General features: G+C 38.9%; 1 protein-coding gene across 1 annotated transcript; it reads right to left on the minus strand.

Annotated features, from left to right (window-relative positions):
* Positions 1-1,833: 1,833 nt before the first annotated feature.
* Positions 1,834-7,339, minus strand: LOC133337544 (toll-like receptor 3). The gene is made up of 4 exons (XM_061545765.1): positions 6,437-7,339; positions 5,582-6,172; positions 1,994-2,185; positions 1,834-1,935 (listed from the first exon to the last, which is right to left on the minus strand). Exons 1-4 carry the CDS (start codon positions 7,337-7,339, stop codon positions 1,834-1,836), a joined length of 1,788 nt encoding a protein of 595 aa, XP_061401749.1.
* Positions 7,340-11,004: the final 3,665 nt, after the last annotated feature.

Genomic DNA, 11,004 nt, shown 5'->3' on the forward strand with positions numbered 1-11,004 from the left:
GCACCTACCGTAAATATAATCAGGGCACACTCAATTGCCATCACCTGACGTTCTCTTCGATAAAGATCCTCTCTTAAAGAGGATCCAAACTGCATTTGAAATAAATCTGACCACCGCCAATAACCATCCATTTGAGCATCCTCTCCAAAGTCAAAGGGTCCATGTAGCTGAACAACCGCCTTCAGCTGAGGCAAGCTGGAATGTATCGCTCGAATTTTCTCCAACTGCTGGCTATCATCAACCACCACCACACTGGCATTTGAGGTCTCCAGAATATGACGAACAACCTCCGCGGAATTGGTGGTATAAATTCCCGCCGATACGGCATTTATTCGCGCCACAGCCAAGTTGACATAAAACCATTCTGGACAATTGTAGGACAAAATTCCTACAGAGGTTCGGGGTTGGACACCCAAGTGTAGTAGCAGTAATGCTGTCTGTTCCACATTCTTCTCATATTCTCCATAGGATATTGTAGTCCAGTCCTCAACGCCTTCATCTTTATAAGCCAAGGCGGGACGATCTCTGAATCGCTCACAACATGCATGGAAAAATTCAGGTATTGTTTGGGGTTTAATTTGCAACAGATTTTCCTCAGAGGCTACTATTTTGACGGGCTCATGTAAGGAACAGGTGGTAAAATTGGTGGCCGGTTTCAGATTCGACATCTTCGAGGGTAATAGAGAACTTTGTCAAGCGTCTAAAGAAAATTCTTAAAAATAAAAGAATGTTTAGTTAAAAAATTTCCACGCCTCTTCAGGATGCCTAAAAAATTATTTAAAAAAATCCAAGCCTCTTCAGGATGCCTAAAAAATTATTTAAAAAAATCCAAGCCTCTTCAGGATGCCTAAAAAATTGTTTAAAAAAATCCACGCCTCTTCAGGATGCCTAAAAAATTGTTTAAAAAATCCACGCCTCTTCAGGATGCCTAAAAAATTATTTAAAAATCCTCGCCTCTTCAGAATGTCTAAAAAAATTATTTAAAAAAATCCACGCCTCTTCAGGATGCCTAAAAAATTATTTTAAAAAATCCAAGCCTCTTCAGGATGCCTAAAAAATTATTTAAAAAAATCCACGCCTCTTCAGGATGCCTAAAAAATTATTTAAAAAAAAACGCCTCTTCAGGATGCCTAAAAAATTATTTAAAAAAATCCACGCCTCTTCAGGATGCCTAAAAAAAATTATTTAAAAAAATCCACGCCTCTTCAGGATGCCTCAAAAATTATTTTAAAAAATCTACGCCTCTTCAGGATGCCTAAAAAATTATTTTAAAAAATCCACGCCTCTTCAGGATGCCTAACAAATTATTTAAAAAAATCCACGCCTCTTCAGGATGCTCAAAAAATTATTTGAAAAAATCCACGCCTCTTCAGGATGGTGATCTTGGTAAACCGTGAAAAAATATTTAACAGATCCACACCAAGGGTCCTGGGAATTATTTTATCTTACCTGCCGATAAAATATATTTCTCCACAAAGAGCTACCTCTTAATTTTAAAAATGCTCGGTCTAAACTGACCAACGATTGTTGGACTTTGCTTACGATCATGCGCCAATGGATTTCAAGGGTCTACAAACGAACCTGGTTTAACAATAAACATATCAAGATCCAGTTTTTATTACAAATTATTGCATTATTTAATTGTTATTTTTTCTGTTACCGGTTGTGTGGTTATTGTTTATAGCTTCAGAAATGTATTTACAGCTTAGCCAATATAATAGAAATATACAACAACAACAAAAAATACAACAACAATGTATAACATAAGATTTCCGTTCAGTCCTAACTTAATTAAAAATTCATATTCTATAAACAAAAATTGACATTTTAAATTTATGGCTTGTGATTGGCTTTGACGGGTACTTTGCCATCGGTATCCGTTAGGCTATCTGTTTCGGCTTCATCTAGCCTGGGTTGATTGTTTTGTAATTTTTCCTGCAACAAAGTAAAAAAATTAGAATTGTTTTAGAATCTCAAAGAAATATTTTTTTACCTTCATTTTCTTCAGCTTCGCAAGTCTCTCTCGGCGATCAACCAATTTTCGGGCTATTCTCAGCGCCGAAAAAGCTATAGCAATAGCAATAAGCATCCATATTACGACGGATCTGGAATCGAATTTGTCCATGCGTATTTTAGGCCAAAATAGGGGTGGTGGTGAGGGATGGGTCTCAAAGGGTGTGGTGTGCTGGAAATATATACAAAGGATGAATAAAGTGATTTTAATACACCGATAATGTTTACGAGGTTTTAAAGAGGTCTTCTCTGTCTAGAGGACGTCTTAAGGGGGTTCCCTGTATATGAAACACCCCTTAAATGGACCCTTTATACTTTGAAGACCTTGTAAAGTGGCCCTCTATAGCTAAAAGGACCCTATGTACCTAGAAGATCCTCTATATTGGTGTTCATAGTTAGAAATCCCTCTAAATGGGTGATCTATAGCTAGAAGAGGTTATCGATGCCTAAATGATCATCTAAAGGAGTAATCAGTATCTAGTAGACCCTCTAAAGGGGTCATCTATACCTAGAAGACTAAAGGGGTCATCTATACCTAGAAGACTCCTCTGAAGGAGTTCTCTATAATTAGAAGTTCTATTAGGAGGTCCTCTATACCTAGAATATCCTTCATACTTAGAAAATCCCCTAAAGGCGTTCGATATGCCTAGAAGATCGTCTAAAGGTGTCCTCTATACATAGAAGATCATCTAAAGAGTTCCTCCATACCTAAAAGACCAACTAAAGTGGTCGCTCTACCTAGAAGACCCTCTAAATAGGCCCTCTATACCTAGAATATTATCTAAAGTTGTCCTCCATACTTGAAAGACCCTAGAAAGGGGTTCGCTAAACCTAGAAGACAATATAGATGGGTTTCCAAACCTAGAAGACACTCTAAACGGGTCCTCTATACCTAAAAAATGCCCTCTGAAGTACTCCTCTATACCTTCATCAGGTTCTCCATACTTAGAATACCCTCTAAAGAGGTCATCTATACCTAGAATATCCTCCAAAGGGGTCCTCCGTACTAAGAAGACCCTTTAAAGGGGTTCGCTACACCTAGAAGACCCTCTAAAGGGGTTGTCTTGACCTATAATACCATCTAGAGGGGTTCTCCATACCTAAAAGACCCTCTAAAGGTGTTCGCTATACCTAAGATACTCTATAAAGGGGTCCCCTTTACCTACATACCAAAAAGACCCATTGAAGAGTTTCTCTATACCTACAAGACCCTTCATCAGGTTATCCATACCTTGAGGACCCTCTAAAGGGGTCCTCTATACCTAGAATATCCTCTAAAGGGGTACTCCATACTTAGATGACCCTTGAAAAGGGTTCACTAAACCTAGAATACCATCCAAAGTGGTTCGCTATAGTTAGAAGACCATCTTAAGGTGTCCTCTCTACCTAGAAGATCCTCTAAAGCGGTCCTCCATACCTAAAATATCCTCTAAAGGAGTCCTCCATACCTAAAATGTTCTCTAAAGGGATTCGCTTTACCTATAAGACCCTCTAAAGGGGTCATCCAAACTTAGAAGACCCTCTAAAGAGGTTCACTCTACCTATTTCATCTTCTAATGGTGCCCTCTATACCTAAAATATCCTCTAAAGGGGTCCTCTATACCTAGAATATCCTCTAAATGGGTCCTCCATACTTAAAAGGCTCACTAAAGCGGTTCGCTTTACCTTAAAGATACTATAAAGGGGTCCTCTATACCTACAATACCCTTAAAGAGGTCCTATATACTTAAAAAGACCCTCTATAGGGCTCCTCTATACCTACAAGACCCTTCGTTTGGTTCTCTATAGTTGATAGACTCTTTTAGGGGTCCTCTGTACCTAAAAGACCCTTTTAATGAATGCTATGCACCTACCTTCTATAGGGGTCCAAAATGGTTCTCTATATATGGAAGATCATTTTAAGGGTTTCTCTAAACATAGAAGACCTCTTAAAAGGCCATCTGTAGCTGTAGTGACCCTTAACACGTTCATCTGCCTACATCCAGAATACCTTCAGACCTCTTAAAAGTATCCTTACCTCACTTCTTATCATTTCCATACGCTTTTCCCACAGCTTCGATGTATCCAGGATAATAATACTCCTCCTATACCTAGAATATCCTCCAAAGGGGTCCTCCGTACTTAGAAGACCCTTTAAAGGGGTTCCCTACACCTAGAAGACCCTCTAAAGGGGTTGTCTTTACCTATAATACCATCTAGAGGGTTCTCCATACCTAAAAGACCCTCTAAAGGGGTTCGCTATACCTAAGATGCTCTATAAAGGGGTCCCCTTTATCTACATATCAAAAAGGCCCATTGAAGAGCTTCTCTATACCTACAAGACCCTTCATCAGGTTATCCATACCTTGAGGACCCTCTAAAGGGGCGTCTATAACTAGAATATTCTCTAAAGGGGTCCTCCATACTTAGAAGACCATTTAAAGGGGTTCGCTAAAGCTAGAAGACCTTCTAAATGGGTCAGCTATACCTAGATGACCCTCTAAAGGGGCTGGCTTTACCTATAAGACCCTCTAAAGGGATCCTCTATACATAGAATATCCTCTAAAGGGGTACTCCATACTTAGAAGAGGTTCTCCATATTTAGAATACCCTCTAAAGGGGTCATCTATACCTAGAATATCCTATAAAGGGGTCCTCCGTACTTAGAAGACTCTTTAAAGGGGTTCGCTACACCTAGAAGACTCTTTAAAGGGGTTCGCTACACCTAGAAGACCTTCTAAAGGGGTCCCCTATATCTAGAATATTCTCTAAAGGGGTTGGCTTTACCTATAAGACCCTCTAAAGGGGTCCTCTATACCTAGAATATCCTCTAAAGGAGTACTCCATACTTAGATGACCCTCGAAAAGGGTTCACTAAACCTAGAATACCATCCAAAGGGGTTCGCTATAGCTAGAAGACCATCTTAAGGTGTCCTCTCTACCTAGAAGATCCTCTAAAGCGGTCCTCCATACCTAAAATATCCTCTAAAGGAGTCCTCCATACCTAAAATGTTCTCTAAAGGGATTCGCTTTACCTATAAGACCCTCTAAAGGGGTCATCCAAACTTAGAAGACCCTCTAAAGAGGTTCACTCTACCTATTTGATCTTCTAATGGTGCTCTCTATACCTAAAATATCCTCTAAAGGGGTCCTCTATACCTAGAATATCCTCTAAATGGGTCCTCCATACTTAGAAGGCTCACTAAAGCGGTTCGCTTTACCTTAAAGACACTATAAAGGGGTCCTCTATACCTACAATACCCTTAAAGAGGTCCTATATACTTAAAAAGACCCTCTATAGGGCTCCTCTATACCTACAAGACCCTTCGTTTGGTACTCTATAGTTGATAGACTCTTTTAGGGGTCATCTGTACCTAAAAGACCCTTTTAATGAATGCTCTGCACCTAAAATAAGTCCCTCAATACCTATAAGACCTTCTATAGGGGTCCTAAAATAGTTCTCTATATATGGAAGATCATTTTAAGAGGTTCTCTAAAAAACAGAAAACCATCTGTAGCTGTAGTAACCCTTAACACGTTCTTCTTCCTACATCCTGAATACCTTCAGATCTTATAAAAGTATCCTTACCTCACTCCTTATAATTTCCATTCGCTTCTCCCACAGCTTCGATGTATCCAAAATAATTATACTCCTCCGCTTATCCTCATCATAACAATCAATGCCATTGGTCTCCAGTAGCGCCAAACTCCATTCCGTATGTACAGCATATGTCTGACCGAAATTTATACTTTTCGGCATGCGTAACATTTCCTGGACCAACCATTTGCAGCTCCACCAATTATCGGCCAACTCAACATAACCGAAGTTCATTAGGGCGGTAATATTCAGCAAGCGGAAATGATTTCCGGTCAAATTCAGCTGTAACTCATTATGGAGCGGTATGTCCGCCAACATTTCGATAAATTCGTCACGGGATAATTGATTGTGGGAGAGGTCCAGATCGTGAAGATATGACAGGCCATTGAAGATACTGGCATTAATGTCGTTCAGTAGGTTGTAGGACAGATCTAAATACTGCAGCTGGCGTGTGGTGTTGAAGACGTCCGGCGAAAGTTGGGAAATTTTATTGTGGCTCAGTTCCAAATATTCAAGACTGTTGAGATCCTCAAAAATTTGGGATGGGAGATTTTCCAACAGGTTGTTGCTGATGTTAAGGCGCTGCAAGGAGAAGAAAAGAGTTAGGGATTAAATTTGAAGGAGCTCTGATTTTTGAAATTCAGGGACCTCAAAGTGGTGGTGATTTCTAAAATAATTTTTAGGGGTCCATACAAGGCGTGGATTTTTTAAATAATCTTGTTAGGAGTCCCAGAAAAGGTGGGGATTTTTTAAAAACAATTTTAAGGGTCCCAAAATAGTTGGGGGGTTTAGGTGTTCCTAAATGGTGAGGATTTTTTAGATATTTTTTTTCAAATGCTCACTTACCTCCAATGCCTCCAGACCCTCAAAGACATCCTGTGTGATCTCCTCCAATTGATTATGGGACAAATCCAAGGTGACCAATTCAAAATCCTTGGAAAATGCACCACCATCCAAACTATCCAGCAGATTATAGGATAAATTCAAATGCTGCAATCTTGTGAGGCTCTTGACCTTCAAAAAATCTAAATCCCTTAAGTAGTTCCCCTCCAGTCGCAAGGTTCTCAAATGTGAGTTCGTATCAAAAGATGCTGCTTCTATCTCCCGAATTTCATTGAAATGCAAAGCTAAATACGACAATCGATGCATCCCATGAAAATTACGATTATCCAGCGTAATCAAACGATTCCGACCCAAGTTCAGATATTTCAAATGAGGCATCCATCGGAAGATACCATCATCGATGTCATCCAAAAGATTCCCTGCCAAATGCAGGCGTTGGAGATTCGGGTAACGATAGAAACTCTTTAGAGTTAGGGCCCTAATGGAGTTCCGCTTCAGGTCCAGGCTAGTCAGGGCTGTCATCTGCTCATTGGACCATGATTTGACCTCGGTGATATTATTGTGAGCCAATGACAGGGAACGTAATTGCCTTAGGCCATGCAGGGCATAATCCTCCAGCTCGGACAATTGACTGTCGACAATCTCCAAATGGGTCAGCGAGGAGAATCGAATAAAGAAGGCATTCTCCAGCGACGGGACATAACAATTATGAACACTCAACTCAGTGATAATACTAAAATCGGGAAATTCCAATAGCTTCTCTTTATTGCAATTGTGCAGGTGTTGCGATTGACCATGAATGGTCCGCAGGATACTATTAGCGGAGGTTAGGTGGTGCTGGCCAACCTGCAGCAGTACCATTAGGATTAATGACAATGTCACGACATTGTTATGCTTGAAAGCCATTGTGGATGTCGGAAGTAGAGGGAGGGAGGTTGCGTGCAGGATCCGCTTGATTTATGTCCAGGTTCTGCAGTGACTTGATACTCTAACGTGGGACCTTTTTTCTTGTTCAGTGCTCTATTGTTTCATACACCATTCATTGTTGTTGTTGTTTTTCCTGATGTTGTTGTACAACAGCTAAAAGGATTTATTGTAGCCAAGAGTGGTTTGTTCCGATTTAATCGTACACCTACAGTGGGAAGAAAAAAATACAAAAATTAGGAAATTTTAAAAATATTTTTTAAGGCTTGGGTAGCCTAAGGTTAGATTTTTTAAAAAAAATTTTAATTTCAAAAAATTTTAAGGCTAGGCGTGGATTTTTATACCCTACACAACTATGTTGTCAGGGTATTATAACTTTGTGCAGCCCCAAAAGTTTGTAACGCCGCGAAATATTGGTCCTAGACCCACCTTTATGTATACCGATCGTCATATCTCGACTAGCTGAGTCGATCTAGACATGTGTGTCCGTCCGTCTGTCCATTATAATTAGTAAACACGATACATGCTACAGTTATGGACCAAACTTCACGAAATTTTGGATGTAGGATGGGTTCGGCCCACTTAAGACCCCTGTCGTTTTTTGGTAAAGATCGGTTAATATTTAGGGGATGAAATGGACCAAATACTTAATTTTTGTCGGTTTTTCTGGTCGCTCCAGAGGCCGCAATTATGGCCCAACCATCTCGAATTTTACATGGAGAAGGGGATTGGGCCAAAGAATAAGGTGCTGTTGACCTCTAATCGGAAAGAAGGTACAACTGTCACGAAATATTACCTAGGTTCGGAATAAAATTCCGCAGAAAGATAGAGTTCTGTGGTAGTTGTGTAGGGGTCGGCCCTGTCCGACTATACTGCTCCGTTCACTGGTTTAAAATATATTTTTTTCAGGAAGCCAATTTTTTTGTGTTTTTCTATTGCCTCGAATGTTCGCTTAGTCACCCAGGGTAGCCCGCACTTCTCCAACTAACAAAGCATGTCAGGGCATTTAGCAAATGTGTCTGTGGATTTTGTTGTTATTAGTGTAGCCCATCATATACCATGTTCCGTGTGTACTTATCTTGTCCTTTCGTTGTCGTAACATTAGTCGTCCCGCCACCAGCCAGCCATCCAGCCAACCAACCCGGTCGGTAATCACCATAATGCGTTGTGTTTGGTGGTGGTTAGCTGTCAAGATAATACCACCGTTGTTTACAATTGAATAATATTTACAAATGAATAAAATTCTGGCGGAGATGCCGGGGATGCTGGGCGGTTCTGCTAGACGAACTCTGGCGCTAGAAGTTACTGCAGCGATGTTATCATAGCGTGCGGTTCGTCTGTTGTTGGTCTCAGATACCTTTGGTTGACTTTACTTTGAGGAATGAGGGAATGAAATGAGGAATGACTGACGGAATGATTGGATAAATCTGTTTATCTTTGTCTTGTTCTTTTTCTCTCTGGCACCGACTGGTCGGGTAGGGAAGTTATGTGCGGCAACAAGAGATAAAGTCAAGTTATGGCATAATTTACGGTTAAAGGTTAAATAGACGAAGTAGACAATTAAAAAGGTTAAGGTGCGATTACCATATGTTGCAAATAAGTAAACAAGAGCAGGTGCTTAAAAAAATATGTTTAAAAAATCCTCCGCCTATTGTTGAACCTTAAAAAAATATTTTTAAACCAGAAAGAAAAATCGTACGGGGCCGACTATATGATAACCTTCACCACTTTGGGTGTATTCAACAGATGAAACGTACAAATCAAAATTGGATCCATAAACATGTCATTCAGATACTCTATATCTAAATCTGAACCGATTTCAACGAGATTTACCATAGCTTAATTTATATTAACTAGAGTTCATTGAAAAAAATTGTGTGGCAATCGGACAAACTTGGGGTCTTTAGTGCAAAATGTACATAAAATCGGAAGAAAATATATATGGGAGCTATATCGAAATTTGAACCGATTTACAGGAAACTTAACACACATCATTCTAGACCTAATTCATTACGCTGTGCTAAATTTCGTGCAAATGGAAAGATATATAGGGACTTCGGTGCACCACTTAACTTAAATCGGAAGAAAATATATATGGGAGTTATATCTGAAATTGAACCAATTTTCACAAAATTTAGCACACACAGTTCTAGTCTTAATTTAGTAAGTTATGCCAATTTTCGTGAAAATCGAAAGATATTTAGGGTCTTTAGTGCACCATTTACATAAAATCGGACGAAAATATATATGGGAGCTATATCTAAATCTGAAGTGATTTTCAGGAAACTTAACACACATCATTCTAGACCTAATTCAGTAGGATGTGCCAAATTTCGTACAAATCGAACGATATTAAGGGACTTTGGTACACCATTTACCCTAAATCGGATGAAAATATATATCGAAATCTGAACCGATTTTCAGGAAACTTAAAGTACATCATTCTTGACCTAATGCATTACGCTGTGCCAAAATTCGTACAAATCGATAGATGTATAGGGACTTTGGTACACCACTTACCCTAAATCGGACGAAAATACATTTGAAGCTATATCTAAATCTGAACAGATTTTCAGTAAACTTAATACACATCATTCTAGCCTAATTCATTACGCTGTGCCAAATTTCGTGTAAATCGAAAGATATTAAGGGATTTTGGTACACCATTTACCTTAAATCGGATGACAATATATATGGGAGCTATATCTAAATCTGGGCCGATTTTCACGAAACTTTGCACACATCATTCTGGACGTTACATTGTGCCAAATTACATTGTGCCAAATTTCGTGTAAATCGAAAGATATATAAGAACATTGGTACACCATTTATATTAAATCGGATGAAAATATATATGGGGGCTATATCTAAATCAGGACCGATGTCACAAAATTTAGCACACATAGTTCAAGTCTTAAATCAGTAGGCTATACCAAATTTCGTGCAAATTGACAGATATATAGAGACTTTGGTATACCATTTACCTTAAATCGGACGAAAATATATATGGGAGCTATATCTAAATCTGAACCGATTTTCAGGAAACTTAACACACATCATTCAAAACTTATTCATTACGCTGTGCCAAATTTCGTGCAAACCGAGAGATATTAAGCGACTTTGGTGCACCATTTACATTAAATCGGACGAAAACATATATATAGGAACTATATCGAAATCTAAACCGATTTTCACGAAATTTAACACACATCGTTCTAGACTTAATTCAGTACGTTATGCCAAATTTTGTGTAAATCGAATGATATATAGGGACTTTGGTGCACGACTTACCTAAAATCGGACGAAAATATATATGGGAGCTATATCTAAATCTGAACCGATTTTCACGAAATTCAACACACATCGTTATAGCCTTAATTCAGAATGTTATACCAAATTTCGTGCAAATAGAAGGACATATAGGGACTTTGGTACACCATTTACCTTAAATCGGACGAAAATATACATAGGAGCTATATCTAAATCTGTACCGATTTTCGCGAAACTTAACACGTGTCATTCTAGACTTTATTCAGTATGCTTTGCCAATTTTCGTGCAAATTGAAAGATATATAGGGACTTTGTTGCACCATTTACAATAGATCGGACGAGAATATATATAGCAGCTATATCTAAATCTGAACCAA

This window comes from Musca vetustissima, unplaced genomic scaffold (genome assembly GCF_032173495.1).
Source record: "Musca vetustissima isolate MV318-11 ecotype Yass unplaced genomic scaffold, APGP_CSIRO_Mvet_v1 utg23235, whole genome shotgun sequence".
Taxonomy (NCBI): Eukaryota; Metazoa; Arthropoda; class Insecta; order Diptera; family Muscidae; genus Musca; species Musca vetustissima.

Excerpts from the sequence above, each read along its gene's own strand:
- LOC133337544 (XM_061545765.1), bottom strand. The coding sequence starts at position 7,339 with ATGGCTTTCAAGCATAACAATGTCGTGACATTGTCATTAATCCTAATG. Across the intron at positions 6,173-6,436 it reads AGGGTCTGGAGGCATTGGAG|CGCCTTAACATCAGCAACAA; the intron begins GTAAGTGAGCAT and ends TTCTCCTTGCAG. Across the intron at positions 1,936-1,993 it reads CGAAGCTGAAGAAAATGAAG|GAAAAATTACAAAACAATCA; the intron begins GTAAAAAAATAT and ends ACTTTGTTGCAG.